This window comes from Oncorhynchus mykiss, chromosome 5, assembly GCF_013265735.2.
Source record: "Oncorhynchus mykiss isolate Arlee chromosome 5, USDA_OmykA_1.1, whole genome shotgun sequence".
In the NCBI taxonomy this organism is placed as follows: domain Eukaryota; kingdom Metazoa; phylum Chordata; class Actinopteri; order Salmoniformes; family Salmonidae; genus Oncorhynchus; species Oncorhynchus mykiss.
Genome location: NC_048569.1, coordinates 32,370,529 through 32,391,239, shown reverse-complemented (window position 1 = coordinate 32,391,239; position 20,711 = coordinate 32,370,529). Strand labels below are relative to the sequence as shown.

Sequence of the window (20,711 nt, the reverse complement as noted above, 5' to 3'; positions counted from 1 at the left end):
TCAAGGCATTCCAGCTTTTCATTTTTAATTAATTTGTTTAAAAAAAAAAAAACTATTCCACTTTGGCACACTTTGTGTGTAGGCCAGTGACCAACAAATCTCAATTGAATCCATTTTAAATTCAGGCTGGAACACAACAAAATGTGGAGAAAGGGTTGTGAATACTTTCTGAAGGCACTGTATAGCCATGCTATTTTTACTTGTTATTTTTATTTGCTATTCACTTTGTATTTATTCCTATATATATATATATATATATATATATATACTGTATATATATATATATATATATATAATGTGTATCTTATCTTTAACTCTGCATTGGAAAAGGACACCTAAGTAAACATTTCACTGTTAGTCTACACCTGTTGTCTACAAAGCATGTGACAATTTTTATTACATTTTTTATTTATTCCACGTTGTTTCAATGTCATAACAACATTGAATCAACAAAGTGTATGCCCAGTGGGGAATTTTGCTGTTTTAGAGCAAATTTCTTGTAATTTTACCAATATCTTATCATCTCATTTTTTGGTTTGGGTGATCGAACCTATCATGTCCCCCATTGGCCTTGGCTTTGTCCCAATAGCTTTTTATTTTCCATACTGTCGTGTGACTAAAAGTGATACACCTGAGCAGGGGAATTCCTATCTTACCCTATGATCGAGGTGGGGAGTACTGCTGGTTCTGTTCTACCTGATAATGAATTGCACCTTCCTGGTGTCCCAGGTCTAAATCAGACCTTGATTAGAGGGAAGGAATAAGAATAATAAAAGAAGCAGTGAAACCGCTTCGAGGTCGAGATTATAATTTGAGGGACCTAGAGTAACTACTAATCATTTTGAGAAACCTTTTCTATTTGTTTCCAGAGTTTTCTGAACACTGTATTGGACTACCATGCCAATTGCTCTATTCATGTTGATACCAGTTCAACAAGGACTGGTACATGTTGAAGTGGCCAGTTTAAAGAAGAAGAATAACGACAAACAGGGAATATAAAACAAGAAGACTGGAATATATGTTGAAGTAAGGAGTTTTATTAGAAGGCAGACTTCAAAGTATTGCATTTGAAAGAAATCAATTTACTCGTGAACTACACAATGTCAACCTCAACTAAAACTGGCGGTGGAAGGAAAAAAACATATTTGGAATGGAGATTTGTTTGTTCTTTATGCAACATCAAAAGTAGCATCTTATGTTTCTCTTGTATATATTATTGATGCTTGAGTCAGAAGGCGCATATACATTTTAATCATTATCTTTTCAAATATAAAGCGGTCACATAGTTCCACCCCCATTAAAACCAACCCCATTCTCCTGTCCCATTTTGCCAGGTTCCAGCTTAATGGAACTCAATCTCTCAGACATCGACAAATGTCAAAAGTCACTTCCCACTGGGGACAAGCATCAATTTAATTTCATTGAAATGATGTGGAAACAACGTTGATTCAAGCAGTGTATGCCCTGTGGGTTGTCATAAAGGCCTAGATTAGTCAAGTAAGCTAAGTTACCCCAAAGTGCTGCTCTAGAATCAACTTAAACTATCCACATCCTGACCGTGACATTTAGGAGTAAAAAACACAGCAGGTCCTAGATCAATCAGGTTCTCAGTCAAATCTACAGTAGCTGAGAGAGGTGCACAGAGAACATGCAGTTGCCTAGGCAACCCCGAGGGCCAGAGTTGGCACTGCCACAGGCCTCCTTTCTGGAGTAGGTAGCTCACATGGACCAATAGCAAAGCTGGAAGCAACAAGGCAGGAATTAGCAGGAGCCCAGCTATTGATGACACATCTCCCATAGTGCAGGTGGGTCTTCCCTGTTCTGATTGTCAGCGCTCTAAGAACATGGCTTTAAAGGTTGCTCCCAGAGACTTAAGACTGTCCTCCAACCTTCACTCTTACATTTTGAAATATTTTTTGATTTTATTATTTCTAAAGTGCTGGCATTATGTTCAAAGACAAACAAACAAACTTAGTGCAGTTATTTTCCGAGTCTGTCTATAGGTTCACATGCACATCCATTACAGTAGTCAGTCTTACAATACCTCAAGCCTTACTGTAGTTATTACAATTTCTGTAAGCTGGGTGGGTTTATGCAAACGGTCAATAGGAGGTTTTGCATCGGTAGACGAAATGCACTCAAATATAATATTTTTCTTTGTCCTAGGCTCAGAGCTGACCATAGCAAAGAGCCTGATATACCTTTGAAAATAATTGCATGGTGTGTCTGGATCATGGACTCAGTTTCGTAGGACTAATTTAATGGGCGTCTCAATGTTTCAGCATGCATTATATTACAGTCATTGAACAAAGACCTGTTGTTATTTCGTCACTGATCCTAAGAAGAAACACACAGGGATTTCCTGACGGATTTCGTCATATCGGCAATCCATACGAAAGGACCTGTAGTTAGTGTAGAACCTCCCCTTCCATGACCACCATACTAGAGGAATGAACACTGTATAAGTGGGTTCTGTAAGAATTGGGTAACCAAATGGCACACAAAGCAGTTGGTACGGGGAACACTTAACAGCTCAGTGTAGGCTACTGTGTGCAGACCATCCACAGCGCGTTGCCAAATTGGTGGACCTCAGCACCCACTCGCTACAATCCCACAATCTTTCCTACTCATTGTGTTCATTCAGTTTTGTTGGACAAGTTGGTCTAAAATGCAGTTTCAGATTAGGCCTATATTTGAAGAAATAGCTAAGTGCTACACTAAGTAAACATTGTAAACTAGAACATTATATTACATACATATGGGACAGCATTCTTTTCAGCAACCACAAACAGAGCTCACTCTCTTTAGGTTAGCCACAACATTCTCTGAGTTTCACTCAGTTTTCTAGCGCAGCATAATTTCATTTATAACTTCGACCCCACAAAAAGTGGGGTTAAGTAATTTTTTGTTGTGTGTCTTGGAAAGATTTAGGTACAACAGATGCAGTAAGGCAGGCAGGAAGTGAATCAGATATAAACAGGTTGAAGCATTAAACAAAGACAATGTATAAAAACAAGGGTTCCTATGGGTAAAGTTTGTACTACTGTAGCCTACTCCATGGCTCATTTGAAGCCTTTCCAGTCTGTGATCATTCATGGTGATAACTGTTGAGTGTGTGATATATATTTCAGATTGATCAAGTCTACATGTTATTCAGGTGGATTTGAAATAACAAATGACACCAATAACTAAATATTCTGCTACTCAGGCAGTATAGATCACTACTGACAAGAAGTGGAGTAAACTTAGTCATTATTTGATCAAGTAGCATGAAACTAACAAAGGTTTCTAATCTACTGTGTATGTGATAATATGCCACTATTCTAGCCTGTCAGAATTGCTAGACCTATAGAAGCATGCCCATGCAAAACGTCACAGTATAGTGTTTCTCGTGTTGACACATACTGTGCTGCAATTCAAGAAGGCAAATGGATTGGAGCTAGAGTCCAGAATATGGAGCGATTTCAGTGTCAACAGAAATTGTGTGTGAATTCCATACTTTTGTATTTGTATTAGGATATTTAATTTAAATTTCATATTTTTGAATTTGTAATGCACAAATGTAATCATTGAATTCCTAAATTGAACTTGTATTTCAAGATTTGAAACTGAATTGAATGAATATTGCATTCCGTTTTAAATTATATTTCAATTTAATTGAATATTAAAATTCAATATTTATACATTCAGTTTCAATATGGTAGATATTGCATTAATTGTATGTGTATCAATTTGACAAAGTAGCATTTCAAGGGTATCAAAGTTTCATACATTCAAAGGATCAGATGCATTCAGATTTAGTTTTCAAATTCATTTTTTCAAATTTTATTTTACTTTTATTTAACTAGGCAAGTCAGTTAAGAACAAATTCTTATTTTCAACGATTGCCCGAGGAACAGTGAGTTTACTGCCTTGTTCAGGGGCAGAAGTTCTCTAAATTCAGATTCAAAACCAGAGACAACATTCTGGTACTTTCCCAGCCAGGAAAGGTAGAGGAGAACAGATAGAATCAAACACTCTCTGTGGTAAACGGAAGCTTCTAGAGCCAATGTGACATGTTGAATTGATTTTCTTTCTATGAATTTGGCTCTAGCGTTTGAATAATTTTTGGTTATAAGCTATTATGACCCGGTTCCTGAAAGCTAAGACAGTCTGGAACATGGACGTGCCTTCTGTTCACCTCTATAATGATCACAGGCTGCGCAGGACACGTAAGAAGGGAGTGTCACAAAAAACACAATTTGGCCCCCATAAGAATATATAGTTGAATAGCCCCGGTCATAGCCCTTCTAAGGATAGCCTTTCCACTCCCTATTTAATATTTCTCTTGTGAGTGAAAAGGTTTGAAACAGATCTCCTGCATGTCACAAGACTGTGTTAGCCCATTTAGCTAAAGCCTAGGAATTTGAATAGATTTGGATTTGATTATAGCTAAAAATTCAAGAAGTTCATGTAAAGGACGACTCGCTGCTGGCTTATTAAAGGAAAACTCCACCCAAAATATATATGTATATTTTTTTTAAAGTCCACTGTTGATACAATCCCAAAATGTTTTGCATGTCAGCAGTCATGTTTACAAGATATAGGATTTTCAAAAAGCAAAGTGTCACATGCCATATGTCTTTTGCGTCATATGATGCATTTTGCATCATCATGATGATGTGGCAAGTGACACTTTACTTCTTGAAAGTCCAATATCTTGAAAACTTAACAGCTGACATGCAACACACTTTGGGACTGTATTATTGAAAAAAATACAAAAATATTGTTTTTAGGTGGATTTTTCCTTTAACGTTACTGCTTCCCAATGATTCAGCTCATACTGAGACTCGAACTCAGGTTACTCATGAAATGAGCGTGTTTGGTGGTTCACGCTCATTTGATGAGCCACCTTGCCTGAGACCTAAAGATGTGTTAGTTTGACATGTCTGAGTTTGTGTTAGAAGTGTTAGTTTCAAGTCTCTGGTAAGGATAGTCATTACAAGAGTAACGTGATTTACTGGGTTGACTGTGTTATCCTAGACATTGGTTCTGTGACTTGGAAGGGTCTCTTCAAGGAGGAGGTCAAAGGGGGGTGAAGTGTAAGACAGGTGGTTCGGTGACCACGCTCGCATAATGAGTAACTTGTCTGAGACCTGAAAAATTGCATTGTCTGGCGCACATGAGCCCTGGGTTAGAACCCCATCAGTCAAATAAACACGTCTTCAGGTCTCAGGCAAGGTTGCTCATCACATGCATGGATCACCAAACCAACTCTGCTGCACTCTCATTAAATGGGGTGGACAGATCCTTCTGCTTCTGTTTGCCACAGAATGTGTTGAGCAGTAGGCCTGATTTCAAACCCAGTTAGCTATATTGGTGCCGTGATCTCTGAGTATGAGGTCAAAGGGGGTGAAATGTAACTGAGGTGGTTCAAAGAACCACGCTCTTTTGATGAGTAACCTTGCTGAACACATTAAGACTTGTGTTAGCTTCCTGAATTCATCCCTTTGAGTTTCAGCTTAGAGGGCTAACACAGTCTTGTGACATGCAAGAGACCTGGTTCTAACCCAGTTAGTCACAAGAACAATAAGAAATAGGGAGTGGAAAGGCTATCCTTAGAATAGCTATGACAGGGCTATTCTACTATATTCTTATGGGGACCAAATAGCATTTTTTGTATGACACTCCCTTTTAACGTGTCCTGTGCACCTGTGATTCATCATAGACGGGAACAGAATGCATGTCCATGTTCCAGAGAGTCTTAGCTTCCTGGAATGGGGTTATAATAGCTTATAACCAAAACAGCTGAGACAAATTCATAGGAAGAAAATTGGCTTTAGAAACCGCCAGAAGCTTTGGTTTACCACAGAGAGCATCTGTTCTCCTCTACCTCTCCTGGCTGGCAAAGTACACGGTCTGTAGTTTTGAATCTACATTTAGAGAGTTTAATTTGAAAACTAAATCTGAATTCATCTGAGAAATTGAATATATGAAACTTCGATGAATTTGAAATTATAGTTTGTAAACTTGATAAACAGACAATGAATGCAATATCCACCATATTGAAACTGAATGAATTGAAATATAATTTTAAAACTGAATGCAATATTCATTCAATTCAGTTTCAAATCATGAAATACAAGTTAAATTCATGCATTTGTGCATTACAAATTCAAAAATATTAAATTCAAATGTAATATCCTAATACGAATAAAATATTATGGAATTCAAATACAATTTATGTTGAAACTGAAATCGCTCCATACCAGAGTCTTAATATTTGTATTATTTGCTTACAGGAGCACACAGTAAAGGGGTACTTTTCTAAGCAAGTCCCCTCCAACATTCTAACCTCGCCTGCCAATGTATTCTGTGAAAACAAAGCCTATTTATTGTCAGCACTTATTTTACCTTAGCATTCAGAACTGTACATAAAAAACAATACCTGGCTCTCCATTCTGTCATCATGACTCTAATAAAGCTAGTTTAATTATTTGTCGAAGTCCCAAAACAAACAGATGATTAAGCACAATACACTCTTCCCCTGCAGTCTTGATTAAGGCACTGATCCCCGCCCCTTCTTCAGAACAGGACACGTATCAACATTTCCCATCACAGGGAAACTCCCTACCTGATGACAGTATTGCACTGGAAAGCATTTCACTTCCCCTTAGAGCCAGTAGTGGTTGCACATGCAAATCGACCAAAGGAGAAAGCAGTTATTACTTATATTACAGGCTTGGTATTCGGACCGTCTATCTGTCCTATCTTATTAATGAATTGCAACAAGCAGGTTTAATTATAGATGAGATAAAGAACAAGGAACATAATTGGTTTCTTGTTGGGGATGTAGATAGAATAAGTGATCAACCTATCAATAGGCCAACAAACATGGCAAGTTTGACTGTATATTTGGGTATTCACCGACATCGGCAGACATCTTCACCATCCTTCTTTATTGAAATCACACAGCAGCTCTAGTGCCCTTAAGACGGAAAGTCGGTCACCTTTCTTTCAAATAATTGTTAATGTTATTCCATTCTCCGGCCCACTTTATATGAGCAGATGCAACACTGTACAAGCTGCTAGAAAATAATTGTATCTTGTGGCACCAAGATCCTGTACTTTAATGTACAGTACTGTTCCTATGCTCTACCAGGGCTAGAAACCAGCTGAAGCAGTGCTACAGTTTACATTCACCCACAGTCTCAAACAACCATTCACTCATCCCCCTTCCCTGCTGGTCACATTTCTCCAAAAATACTCTTGTAAACTTATTTGTTTTCTCATTTCCTAGCTAGTGCAATTATAAATCTGGACTCCTAATTACAGAAACAGGACCATCCCCAAAAGAACCATACGACAGGATCATATATATATATATTAAACACAACACAACTGGCCCAATCTTGAAAATGGCACATATAATAAAGCCTTGGAAAGAGGAAATGTGATCTTGTTTGTTCTCTCTTGTTTCATTGTTATGTTATGCCAAGCATGCCAGCGTTTTGAAAGTTGGCCCAGTGTAAGCTGTAGTCGAATGACATTGGGGACAAAAATAGATTTGTTTCTGAAACCAGATCAATCTTGTTTTTTTAGTAAATATAGATGTTTCCAGAACAATAATATCTAACAAACATGATGTGCTTTCCCATCATGCAATTATAAAACAACAAAAAAAGGCTGTCCATTCAAATGACTGTTTTGGGAGTTGATTAAACCTCATGTTTTTAACCAGGTGTTAGATTAAGGACACATTCATGAACTATAACATACATACCGTGTGGGTGTCTGATAGGCCTATCAATATGTTACCCCAAGCAACCCTTCCATTTAGACTCCCTACTTGTGGCAAAAATGAACAGCTAGAACAGAAAAGGTGCGACAAAACTAGTAAATGCCGCTGTGCAACATTTTGTCTCTCATCTCCCTAACTGGCGTCGTCAGCATGACCGCCCGTCCAAGTCCACTAACCTCAAACCTTCCAAGATAAGGGGGCAAATGTCAGTTACTTCTTTAGAACAGTCATATCTCAGCAGCTCCATAAGTTTACCATCAATACCCTCCCTATAACCTCTTCAAATAAGCCAGAAGAAATTTCTCATATTAGTTTCATTCAATAATTTACAACAACAAAAATTGTTGGAGGATGAAAGGAAGCTGTAGGCTGGGTGCTGCAGTCGGTGTCAATCATTTCTTCTCAGCATGTCTCTAGCATGCCTCCACCCCAGGCCAAGGCCAAACCCAGGTTACACTAATCTGGGTCAAACGTAGGCCAAACGCATGACTCCGAAGAGAAACACATATACCAGTCTCTCCTCCTTTGAGTATTAATGATCTATCTTCAGGCAACTGCTGATTGTTTTCTGTATGCAGATTCATAAATGGCTCTGCTGTTGTTGTTGATTCTCTGTACTCATTTTGCATGCAAGCGTTGTGTTAGTGCATGTTTGTGTCTCTGGCATTGTGATACTGTGTGTTTTTTTGTAAAGGTGTGCTAAATGATGTAAACACTGTTAAGCTGGTTGGTCAGTGTCTCAGATGCATCTGTACTGCATCAGATGTTAAAATCACAAGGTGTGTGGGAACAGTGTGTGTATATACGTGAGTCTATCCACCAAAAGACACAGGCATTGCATTGACTGGCTAATAGAATAAATCATCTTGTATAAGGATGATCCATAGACAAAAAAGCCCTTCATATTTCCAGATTAAGTGTTCAATCAGTTGGAAAACCACAACCCTTAAGCAACAGGGTAAGAGGTTAAAAGTTTATCTTCTCTGTCACAAAATCACATGCTTGGTTTTTCCCCCACATGCAATTGTTCAACTGATTTGTTGCTCTGTATGTTGAGATGAGATCATATGATATCGTCCAAGAATTTGTGTGGCACTTAAAGAAGGAGCATGGTCATTTGTGTTAAATACACTGATCCATGTTGTTCCTGTAGAGAACTGTACGTTCAGTCTCTCACACAGCCTGAGGTGCTTCAGCGTTACTGAGGTTATTTTCAGAACCCATTCTGCTTTCCTTTGAAAAGCGCAATACAGGTTAAACAATAATGTATTAATTATTATTATATCTGTAACCCAAGTATGCCTGGTAGTTTAGGTCTACTGTGTACCCTAGGATTACTATGTTTATGTTTTAACCATTTATTTAAGAGGATCACAATGGAGATATGTTTTCAAACTTTTTTTGTGTCAAACTTGATGATTTTAAATGCAATATCCACATGTGTGGTTGTATTGTGTTTTAAATGATCATATACATCTATCTATCTATTCCAAGAAGAGGGCTATCATTTTACAGTCTTATCTGATCTATTCCATAGATGAAACTGTTATGTAGCAAGTTCTACTGCTATACAGGAATGATAACACAACAGTGTTACTTTGTTCAGTTTTCTACAATTGGGTCTTGAAGATGAACCAGAACACAAAAAAATATCTAGAGAAATAGTAAAGTAATGTTTTTCCATTTTTAAATGAGAGATTTCTTATATTCACTAAGTCATTCTGCTTGTTCCCCAGCAATGCCTGTGTCTGTTCAGCATAAAAAATCTTGTACTTCTTGTACTTCTTGTACTCCCTGTCCTGCTAAAGAATACACTGCAGTGTGTGTGTTTTTGTGTGTGTGTTTGTTCATTGCACAGTACTGTAAGTTCTGCAAGCGTGGCTTCTCGTGCTGAGAGGTTCCCTTTGGAGAGCGTGGAGGAGGACAAGAGATGGAGGAGAAAAGAAATAGCAAGCGATAGACAAAGTGTGGCGCTGGATGGATCGGAGACAGTAGTCAGGGGATATTCACTGCCCGTTCACTATCAGGCCGTCTCAAAACTCCTCCCCTTCCTGTCCCGGGGCCATGTTACCCCTCTCTCCGGCCTCGCCTCCCGGCATCATCGTTCCCTCCACACCATCCAACCCCATTTCCTCCTCCTCCTGCTGCTCATCCCCCCCTGCCTGGGAACCAACAATCTCTGCGTCCACGTCCTCCCCTACAGCCACCCCCGATCCCGGGCTGCCCATGTCCAACAGGGCGTGAGTCCTGAGTGGGTCCTTGAGTTCCGGGTACAGCCTCTGGTCCAGGGAAAGGCTAGAGGGGGTCAGGGATTTGAAGTCGGTTTCGAAGGGGAGCACCACCCCGGGTCCGGCGGCTCCCAGGGCCAGGCCCAGGCCCACACCAGCGGCCACCCCCACACCAGCCCGGTAGACCTCCATGCCGTCGGGTAGCATGGACTTGATCTTGGGCAGCCAGCGTTTGCGGACACGCCGCGCGTTGGTGCACATGTCAGCGGCGATCACGTTCATCTCACTCTCCTTGAAGTTGGGCGCAAAGTTCTGACAGTAGACTAGAGAGGGGGGAGTTGGAAGACATTCAGCTTTGTAAGTCAGTAGCCGTTTTGCCTGTGGCTCAGTCAACAGTACCAGTCAAAAGTTTGTACACACCTACTGATTCAAGGGTTTTTCTTTATTTTTAATACTTTCTACATAGTAGAATAATAATGGACATCAAAACTATGAAATAACACATATGGAAATGATGTAGTAACCAAAAACTTTTAAACAAATCAAAATATATGCTATAATTTAGATTCTTCAAAGAAGCCACCCTTTGCCTTGATTACAGCTTTGCACACTCTTGACATTCTCTCAGCCAGCTTCATGAGGAATGCTTTTCCAAAAGTCTTGAAGGAGTTCCCACATATGCTGAGCACTTCACTCGGCGGTCCAACTAATCCCAAACCATCTCAATTGGGTTGAGGTTGGGTGATTGTGGAGGCCAGGTCATCTGATGCAGCACTCCATCACTCTCCTTGGTCAAATAGCCCTTACACAGCCTGGAGGTGTGTTTTGGGTCATTGTCCTGTTGAAAAACAAATTATAGTCTCACTAAGCGCAAACCAGATGGGATGGCGTATTGCTGCAGAATGCTGTGGTAGACAGTGTCACCAGCAAAAGACACAGACAGTGTCACCAGCAAAAGACCCCACACCATCACATCTCCTCCTCCATGCTTCATGATGGGAACCACACATGCAGAGATTATCCGTTCACTTACTCTGCATTTCAGAAAGACACGGCGGTTGGAACTAAAAATTTCACATTTGGACTTATCAGACCGAAAGACAGATTGTCACCTTTCTAATGTCCATTGCTCGTGTTTCTTGGCCCAAGCAAGTCTCATCTTCTATTGGTGTCCTTTAGTAGTGGTTTCTTTGCAGCAATTCGACCATGAAGGCTTGATTCACACAGTCTCATCTGAACAGTTGATGTTGAGATGTGTCTCAAGTCAATTCACAAGGTGCAGTTAACTCTAATGAACTTATCCTCTGCAGCAGAGGTAACTCTAGGTCTTCCTTTCCTGTGTAGGTCCTCATGAAAGCCAGTTTCATCATAGTGCTTGATGGTTTTTGCGACTGCACTTGAAGAAACTTTCAAAGTTCTTGAAATGTCCTAAACGCATTAAGAAGGAAAGAAATTCCACAAATGAACTTTTAACAAGGCACACTTGTTATTTTAATTGCATTCCAGGTGACTACCTCATTAAACTGGTTGAGAGAATGCCAAGAGTGTGCAAAGATGTCATCAAGGCAAAGGATGGCTACTTTGAAGAATCTAAATTATAGCATATATTTTGATTTGTTTGACCCTTTTTTGATGACTACATGATTCCATGTGTTATTTCATAGTTTTGATGTCATCACTATTATTCTAGAATTAGATTTTTTTTTTAAACCTTCAATGAGCAGTTGTGCCCAATTTTTTTAAATAATAAAACAAATATTACACTTAAACAAGTGATGTTAAAATGTACTTGAACTTCCATGAATTCACACCTCTTCAGTCATAATCTCACAAATCATCTACAACAGTTTGACTCTTAAACAATAATCATTCAACAGAGGCTGCCATCCCCATGAACCATTATCCTCCATATTTCACAATGTAAGATCAACATTTGACCAGCGCCAGACTCACGTTTGACAGCATTGAGCACACGGCTGTCCAGAGGTTTCCTACTGGGGTCACTGGTAGAGGAACGGATGCCAGTTCCACAGCTGTTAGCCAGGGTGTTCCTGCAGGCACACAGAGCCAACACCAGAGGGCAGCGGTAACACCAAGCCCATAGGATTACATGTCTCAACACGACTGACTGTGCTGCACTCCAAACCATAGATTTATGCTGACTTGAGAATATACATTCATACATATATATTACACTTTGAAAGCAAGGAATGTAAATGTAAGTTGGATATGTGGAAGAATTTTGAGTGTGAATATGACCCCACATGAAACAGATCATTATAAATCTATACTGACAAGGTTAACATCTTCTGAATCTGAGTCACACCTAAAACATGTAAATAATGTCATTATTAATCAATACCTTTAGACTAGCTTTGACTTACCTGTCGAAGAACGTGGCGAGCAGGCGACGCAGTAGGACTTTGTGTTTGATGCCAGCACACAGGTGACAGTTCATCAGCTGGCCCCGTGTCATAAACACAGATGTACCTTGGGTGGTATGATAGAGAGCTCCCTGAGTGAAATAGGTTTCCCTATCACTAATCCATTACCCTGTGTTTCTATCACTACTCCATTACCCTGTGTTTCGGTCACTACTCCATTACCCTGTGTTTCTATCACTACTCCATTACCCTGTTTCTATCACTACTCCATTACCCTGTGTTTCTATCACTAATCCATTACCCTGTGTTTCTATCACTACTCCATTACCCTGTGTTTCAGTCACTACTCCATTACCCTGTGTTTCTATCACTACTCCATTACCCTGTTTATATCACTACTCCATTACACTGTGTTTCTATCACTACTCCATTACCCTGTGTTTCTGTCACTACTCCATTACCCTGTGTTTCTTTCACTACTCCATTACCCTGTGTTTCTATCACTAACCCATTACCCTGTTTCTATCACTACTCCATTACACTGTGTTTCTATCATTACTCCATTACCCTGTGTTTCTATCACTAACCCATTACCCTGTTTCTATCACTACTCCATTACACTGTGTTTCTATCGTTACTCCATTACCCTGTGTTTCTATCACTACTCCATTACCCTGTGTTTCTTTCACTACTCCATTACCCTGTTTCGATCACTAACCCATTACCCTGTTTCTATCACTACTCCATTACACTGTGTTTCTATCGTTACTCCATTACCCTGTGTTTCTATCACTACTCCATTACCCTGTGTTTCTTTCACTACTCCATTACCCTGTGTTTCTATCACTAATCCATTACCGTTTCTATCACTACTCCATTACACTGTGTTTCTATCGCTACTCCATTACCCTGTGTTTCTATCACTACTCCATTGCTCTGTGTTTCTATCGCTACTTTACAACCCAAATCTGCCAGCCTCTCAATTATTTCATGAAACATGTATGCTGTAAAAGTACTCTATCACCCTGACAGTGCTATTTCACTCCATCACTTATTTTGTATCCCTTTATTCCCATCACTTATGTGACAACTCTTATGAATACGATTTCCAAAGTATTTATAGCAAATGGCAAATCAACTTGAACTTGAACATTTCATACAGCATTTGATCTAATCTCAACCTGACTAGGTATCCCCCTTTCCATTCCTTTTACAGTGCCTTGCGAAAGTATTCGGCCCCCTTGAACTTTGCGACCTTTTGCCACATTTCAGGCTTCAAACATAAAGATATAAAACTATATTTTTTTGTGAAGAATCAACAACAAGTGGGACACAATCATGAAGTGGAACGACATTTATTGGATATTTCTAACTTTTTTAACAAATCAAAACCTGAAAAATTGGGCGTGCAAAATTATTCAGCCCCCTTAAGTTAATACTTTGTAGCGCCACCTTTTGCTGCGATTACAGCTGTAAGTCGCTTGGGGTATGTCTCTATCAGTTTTGCACATCGAGAGACTGACATTTTTTCCCATTCCTCCTTGCAAAACAGCTCGAGCTCAGTGAGGTTGGATGGAGAGCATTTGTGAACAGCAGTTTTCAGTTCTTTCCACAGATTCTCGATTGGATTCAGGTCTGGACTTTGACTTGGCCATTCTAACACCTGGATATGTTTATTTCTGAACCATTCCATTGTAGATTTTGCTTTATGTTTTGGATCATTGTCTTGTTGGAAGACAAATCTCCGTCCCAGTCTCAGGTCTTTTGCAGACTCCATCAGGTTTTCTTCCAGAATGGTCCTGTATTTGGCTCCATCCATCTTCCCATCAATTTTAAACATCTTCCCTGTCCCTGCTGAAGAAAAGCAGGCCCAAACCATGATGCTGCCACCACCATGTTTGACAGTGGGGATGGTGTGTTCAGGGTGTTGCTTTTACGCCAAACATAACGTTTTGCATTGTTGCCAAAAAGTTCAATTTTGGTTTCATCTGACCAGAGCACCTTCTTCCACATGTTTGGTGTGTATCCCAGGTGGCTTGTGGCAAACTTTAAATGACACTTTTTATGGATATCTTTAAGAAATGGCTTTCTTCTTGCCACTCTTCCATAAAGGCCAGATTTGTGCAATATACAACTGATTGGTGTCCTATGGACAGAGTCTTCCACCTCAGCTGTAGATCTCTGCAGTTCATCCAGAGTAATCATGGGCCTCTTGGCTGCATCTCTGATCAGTCTTCTCCTTGTATGAGCTGAAAGTTTAGAGGGACGGCCAGGTCTTGGTAGATTTGCAGTGGTCTGATACTCCTTCCATTTCAATATTATTGCTTGCACAGTGCTCCTTGGGATGTTTAAAGCTTGGGAAATATTTTTGTATCCAAATCCGGCTTTAAACTTCTTCACAACAGTATCTCGGACCTGCCTGGTGTGTTCCTTGTTCTTCATGATGCTCTCTGCGCTTTTAACGGACCTCTGAGACTATCACAGTGCAGGTGCATTTATACGGAGACTTGATTACACACAGGTGGATTGTATTTATCATCATTAGTCATTTAGGTCAACATTGGATCATTCAGAGATCCTCACTGAACTTCTGGAGAGAGTTTGCTGCACTGAAAGTAAAGGGGCTGAATAATTTTGCACGCCCAATTTTTCAGTTTTTGATTTGTTAAAAAAGTTTGAAATATCCAATAAATGTCATTCCACTTCATGATTGTGTCCCACTTGTTGTTGATTCTTCACAAAAAAAATACAGTTTTATATCTTTATGTTTGAATCCTGAAATGTGGCAAAAGGTCGCAAAGTTCAAGGGGGCCGAATACTTTCGCAAGGCACTGTACCTCAACCCTTTTACCAAAGACCAACAGAGACCTTGCACTATTCATCAATCTCCCATGCAGCATACCTCCCACCAGCTCCAGTTTCTCCCCCGGGTCTCCTTCGGTGTAGAGCTTGGGGTGGCAGCGGTATCCGATCTGGCTGATGAGGCTGGCGGGCAGGGCCACCAGGTCCCTACGGACCAGCACACAGGAGCGGTTCTCCAGGGACAGGGGTATGGCTGCCATCTCTGGCTTGTCCTGGACTGGAGAGGGACAGGTGAGGAGAGGGGGAGGGTTAACTCTGTAGTGTAGGAATTCATAGGGAAGAGTTATGGATAGAACTATAAACCCTTTCTATAGAGAGGGAGGCGTTCACCCTACGTGAAATACAGAGAGACAGAATGACAAAGAGAATGAGAGGCACACACATACACACACTACTATCTAGTCGTGAGGGTGTTTAATAAATTCTAAGTTCCAGATAAGCAATGTGCTGTATCATCACCTTGAAGGACACAGGAGAGAGAGTTACTGGTTTCAAACTTTGGATTCCCTCCCAAAAACATCCCATTAACCTCAAGATACTGTACATACAAACACTTACACCAGACACGTCCACACACACCAGATGTGCTCTCTCACACACACACCCGTTTCTTCTTCTATCCTTGTGGGGACCAAACAATTGATTCCAGTTCAAAATCCTATTTTCCCTAAACCCTAACCCCAACCCTAATTCTAACCCTAACCCTAATTCTAACCCCAACCCTAATTCTAACCTCAACCCTAATTCTAACCCCAACCCTAATTCTAACCCTAACCCTAATTGTAACTCGAATCCTAAACCTAAGCCTAAAATAGCAATTTTCCTTGTGGGGGCCAGCAAAATGTCACCACCTGTCCGAATTGTACTTCTGGTCTCCACAAGGATAGTAAAAACACACATGCTCGTGCACGCACGCACACATCGCACGAAACACATGCACGAAATGCACTCACACACACACACACACACACACACACACACACATACACATACACATACACATACACATACACATACACACACACATACACATACACATACACATACACACACACACACACACACACACACACACACACACACACACACACACACACACACACACACACACACACACCACTCTCAAATATCCCACAATGTCACCCTGGGGTGCTCTGACTGATTGCAGATAGAATGCTGAAACTCTAGACTTTGACAAACCTGTCCAATAACAATGCCTTGAGCAGCAAAAAATATGAAGCACTGCAGTAGGGAGAGTGAAGTGTGTGTGTGTGTGTGTGTGCATTAGAGTTGTGATAAAGGAGCTGTTGTTGGTCACGATGTACAGTAAAATGTATAACTTCATACAGCGTTCCCAAATGCCTATATAAAGTCCCATAAGCAGTGGCGACCTGTCATTCAGTGCCTGTTTTAAGCCCCACAGCAACAACATTTTTCCATTAATACGTGTCACATATCGGTTTGCAATCAATGTAAAAGAAAAGTCAAATACATTTCATTGAGTTAATAAACCCTCCATACAAACATGGTCTTTTTTATGCTTTCTTGAGTAAGGCAGCTCCAAAATGCAGGGGTTTCTGCCTAGCTCAGTGCTTTCTGTGGTGGTGAGGCAGCCAGCGGAAAATACGGAGCGTAGGGGTTGGTAATGTTCTCTAGTTGCGCCGTGATTGGCTCAGTGTTCTGTCACTCATGGTGACACTGCTTCACTGCCAAATCTAAGGGTAGAGCTCGAACATTCAAGTCCCTTGGGTGCTGCCATAGAGTTACATTAGAAGTGCCCATCCAAGAAGGCTCAAGATCATTGGCCACAGATACAATCAAGTTATATCTACAGTAGCTTTGTTGGGACTGATCATGTCAACATCATACTTTCAAATTCTTAGCTAGCAGTCATCATCATGAATCAAGTCAAATCTACTGGTAAATCCTTTTTAATCCTTGTCATATGAAGACAAATAATGGAAAGAAATTCTAGATAAAACAATTTTCTTCGGCCTTTGGACATAAACATTACACAACCAGTTCTAAATCGCAAATTCAACTATGAGTGGTTTGGAAGGAATCAGTGGCTAACTGTAAGCATTGCAAAGCAATCACTGGTCTGCAATTCAGTGGAGTGGGTGTGTGGTACCAATTCTGTGTTTAAGGGTCTCTTTTCCAAGCTTAAAATTATAAACATTCAACATTAGCCATACTTTCAATCCAGCATGATTTCTGCCTCTCTCAAAACAACCGTTTAATCGGAACTGGGAAATCAGACCTAAGTGAGTTCAAGACAACTGGGAACTCGGGGAAAAAACAAGCTCCGACTGGGAAAATAAGTTTGGAATGGTCATCCAACTCGGAATTGTAAGTCGGGAACTCAGGCCTCTTTCTAGAGCTACGACCTGAAGATCACTGACGTCATCATGATTCTACCCCCCCCCCCCCCCCCCCCCCCAGAGTTCCCAGTTGTCCTGAAAGCACCATAAATCCAGAGAATGCCAGACTTTGATGACAAAGTTTGATGACAAAATTAGTCCAACGAAGGACCGCCGCGCCACCTTCCTGTTCCAAGTAAGCACAGCACAATAAAGTCCAGAAATGTCTTGTATGCTGCTGCATAAATGATGTAATATGCCAGGGAGATATGTGCACTGTAGATAAGAAAGTAATACCACGTGTATGTAGTGTAGTAAGCTGTCAGTAGTCCATGTGCCTCACCCTAATAATTTGGTCTATTTTCCCCTCTTAATTTCGCCTACTGTTCTGATTTGGTGGTGCACATGTAGCCTGTAACCTGTTTTAGAGAAATATAATCATTGAATTTTGTAAGATCTTTCATTGTCTGCTTATATGCCCCCTATATTTATTCTATGGTTCTTACTTGGTGTAAAGGGAGAACACTGTAAGAACGGCCCATGTTCTGAATTCTGTCGCTGTACATTCAAAAGTGCAGAACAAATACTGTAGTTATATTGTCTATGTTCGTCCTAACTCGCTCATTAATGTATTAATCGAAATTACAGATTGCATCTTATCTGCTTGTTGTCCCCTTATGACATAGTTTGTACATCTCAATTGTCAGTAGAAACCACATTTGTTTAAGCAAGTCAGCCATATCAGCTATGCTTTTTTTTAAAGGCAGTAAATGTGGTTGAACTGTTTCACTGCCAGACAAGACTCAGCTGATAGCCAGGTGAAACAGTGGTAAGGTGTTGGGACTGCTGTTGGGACTCTGCTGTTGGGACAGCTTTATGTAAGCCCTAGCAGTTTGTGGACACCATTTGTCACCGTTATAGTGCAATTAATCTATTGTTTAGTGTTGTGTAGTGGTTTTGCTGGCATGCATCCCCCAACATTGCTTTGGGTTTTCCCCACCAAGATTTACATGCTAAAATCACCACTGACTATAAACATGACATGATGCAATGCTAATGTTAAGCAGGCCTAAATTATCTATATCATTTATGACATGCTATGAGATGCATTATATGAAACCCATTTTATGAAGCCACATGTGACATTATTTATGACACATCCATTCATGATTTTGTAAGAACAATGTATAGGACAGCCTACAAAACTGGCACGCTTGGATATCAAATGTGTTACCTGATACAAGAGTACTAACCTGATCCATTCTCCAGCTCAACATTTAGTAATACGTTTCTTAAATATTGCCCCCTAAAACCATTTTTCTACATGGCTGTTTTTGTCTGTATAATACGCAACATATTCTTTGATTCTTACATTTCAAAATGAAAGGAATATTGCTTAATTTGACTCATGAAGTGAGATATTGCAAGGGAGCCTTTGCTTTGACATCAAAGGATATTCTCATGCTAAGAGGTTATCAGAGAATTGGGCAGCACTTTATGTGACGCAGTCCTGGAAAGTATTTTCTAGAAAACTACAATTGCTAGCATGTAGTTCTAAGGTAAATACCAGGTAAAATATATACAGTAACAGCATTATCAAGCAACAGTTGATACTTACTTCCGTATGGGTTGGCTGAGCGCCCATAGATCTGACTGTAGGCCTCTTCCGTGATCCCGTCGTACGGTTCTTCCTCAAACTCCTCATCCTCGTTCTGGTAGGAGGTAGGGCTGTCTGTGGTGGGCAGGCTGGAGGCCCCAGGACTGGACCTCTCTCCCCCGGCCACTGGGTAGGGCTGCATCCCCGGGAAGATGGTGGTCCCGACCGAACCTGTGTAAAACAATGAGCTTCCCCTGGAGAGCCGTCCCCCCAGCTCAGATGAAGAGGACCCTCTCTTATGATGACTCAGGCTGGGCAACCCTAGTGGGGTCGGATCGCATCCCTCCAGTTTGATCTTCCGTGTGGGCAGCACCAGGGAGGGGGACCAGCCCTGCGGCCTCAGGATGGAGGTCCCTGCCCCAGCCATGGTGTTGTTGCTGGGACTCTGTGGCTCTGAGCCTGATTGCTGCTCCTCCATAGCAGCCGTTTGGGAGTCGCAGTGGGGCGAGTTGGCCTTGAACATCAGGTCCATGCCCCTCTCCACAATATGCTGGATCTGAAGATACCCGGCGGTGTACATCACCACCAGCTGCTCGCTGGCTGCCATGGTCAGCTTGCCCGTGTAGCAGAAGGATAATATAAGCTGGAAGCAGGCGGGAGTCACCGATGAGGGCAGCTCGAACTGGCTCTTGGATGAGCCACTGAACAGGTCTCGGAAGTAGAGGCTGCTGGCGGCTAGTACAGCCCGGTGGGCCTTAAAGGGCTGGCCTTTAACCAGGATGGAGACATCACAATACTGGCCCAGCAGGCGCTGCTCGTTGAGGGAGCCCAGCACGGTGCTGCCGAAGCTGGGGATCTCCACGTGAAGCAGCTGGGACATGGTGGTGGAGGAAGAGGAGGAGGAGGAAGAGGGTCTTTAAAGAGTCACCACAGACAAGATCAGTGAGAGGGACATCTGTAGAAGGAAAGGGATGGATTAGACAAATTGGAAAAGTTGAGAAGAAAGGAGGATACAGTTCAGTGTGTTAGAAACAGAGCAAAAAGAGAGGTGAAAGACAAGTGAAAGAGATGTGTGACAGAGAGGCTAGAGTGGGCTGGGGTGAGAGAAAGAAAAAGTGAAGTGTGAGAGAGATCAGAAAAAGAAAGGTGAGAGAAGAGTGTGTGAACAAAGAGAGAGAAAAGAGGGTGGGAAATAGACAGAAAGAGAAAAAGGCAGAGGAAGCTATTTAAACACATGAACATCGATTCCTTTGAATGAGGGCATTGTAAAACGCCCATTTTGGTTAAGATGGCTTGATTTCACAGAACTATAAAAAGCTGAAATTCTTAAAATAATATTTAAAAAAATCTCATTTTCTGTAAAGTATGAAATAATTAAATGATGTCATCATTTTGGCAGACCTCACTGAAAACATAGAAACTGCAGAAATATGGTATAAAAACATGAATGAATAATGTTCTGTTAATATGCAAAGTAAGAATTCAAAGTAGTTGAATTCA

The 20,711-nt window shown here is 40.9% G+C and overlaps 1 protein-coding gene across 4 annotated transcripts in view; it reads right to left on the bottom strand.

The window, feature by feature from the left end:
• Nucleotides 1-1,017: 1,017 nt before the first annotated feature.
• Nucleotides 1,018-20,711, bottom strand: part of LOC110523614 (nucleus accumbens-associated protein 2) — a 49,347-nt gene continuing 29,653 nt past the window's right edge. For all 4 annotated transcript variants that reach the window (XM_036977285.1, XM_036977284.1, XM_036977287.1 and 1 more), the window contains 5 exons: nt 19,233-20,166; nt 15,295-15,471; nt 12,393-12,498; nt 11,962-12,059; nt 1,018-10,331 (listed from right to left, as the gene is read on the bottom strand). In XM_036977285.1, the coding sequence (XP_036833180.1) occupies nt 9,814-10,331; nt 11,962-12,059; nt 12,393-12,498; nt 15,295-15,471; nt 19,233-20,091 (1,758 nt within the window). In that variant the 5' untranslated portion in view covers nt 20,092-20,166 and the 3' untranslated portion in view covers nt 1,018-9,813. The remainder of the gene's footprint in view (nt 10,332-11,961; nt 12,060-12,392; nt 12,499-15,294; nt 15,472-19,232; nt 20,167-20,711) is intronic.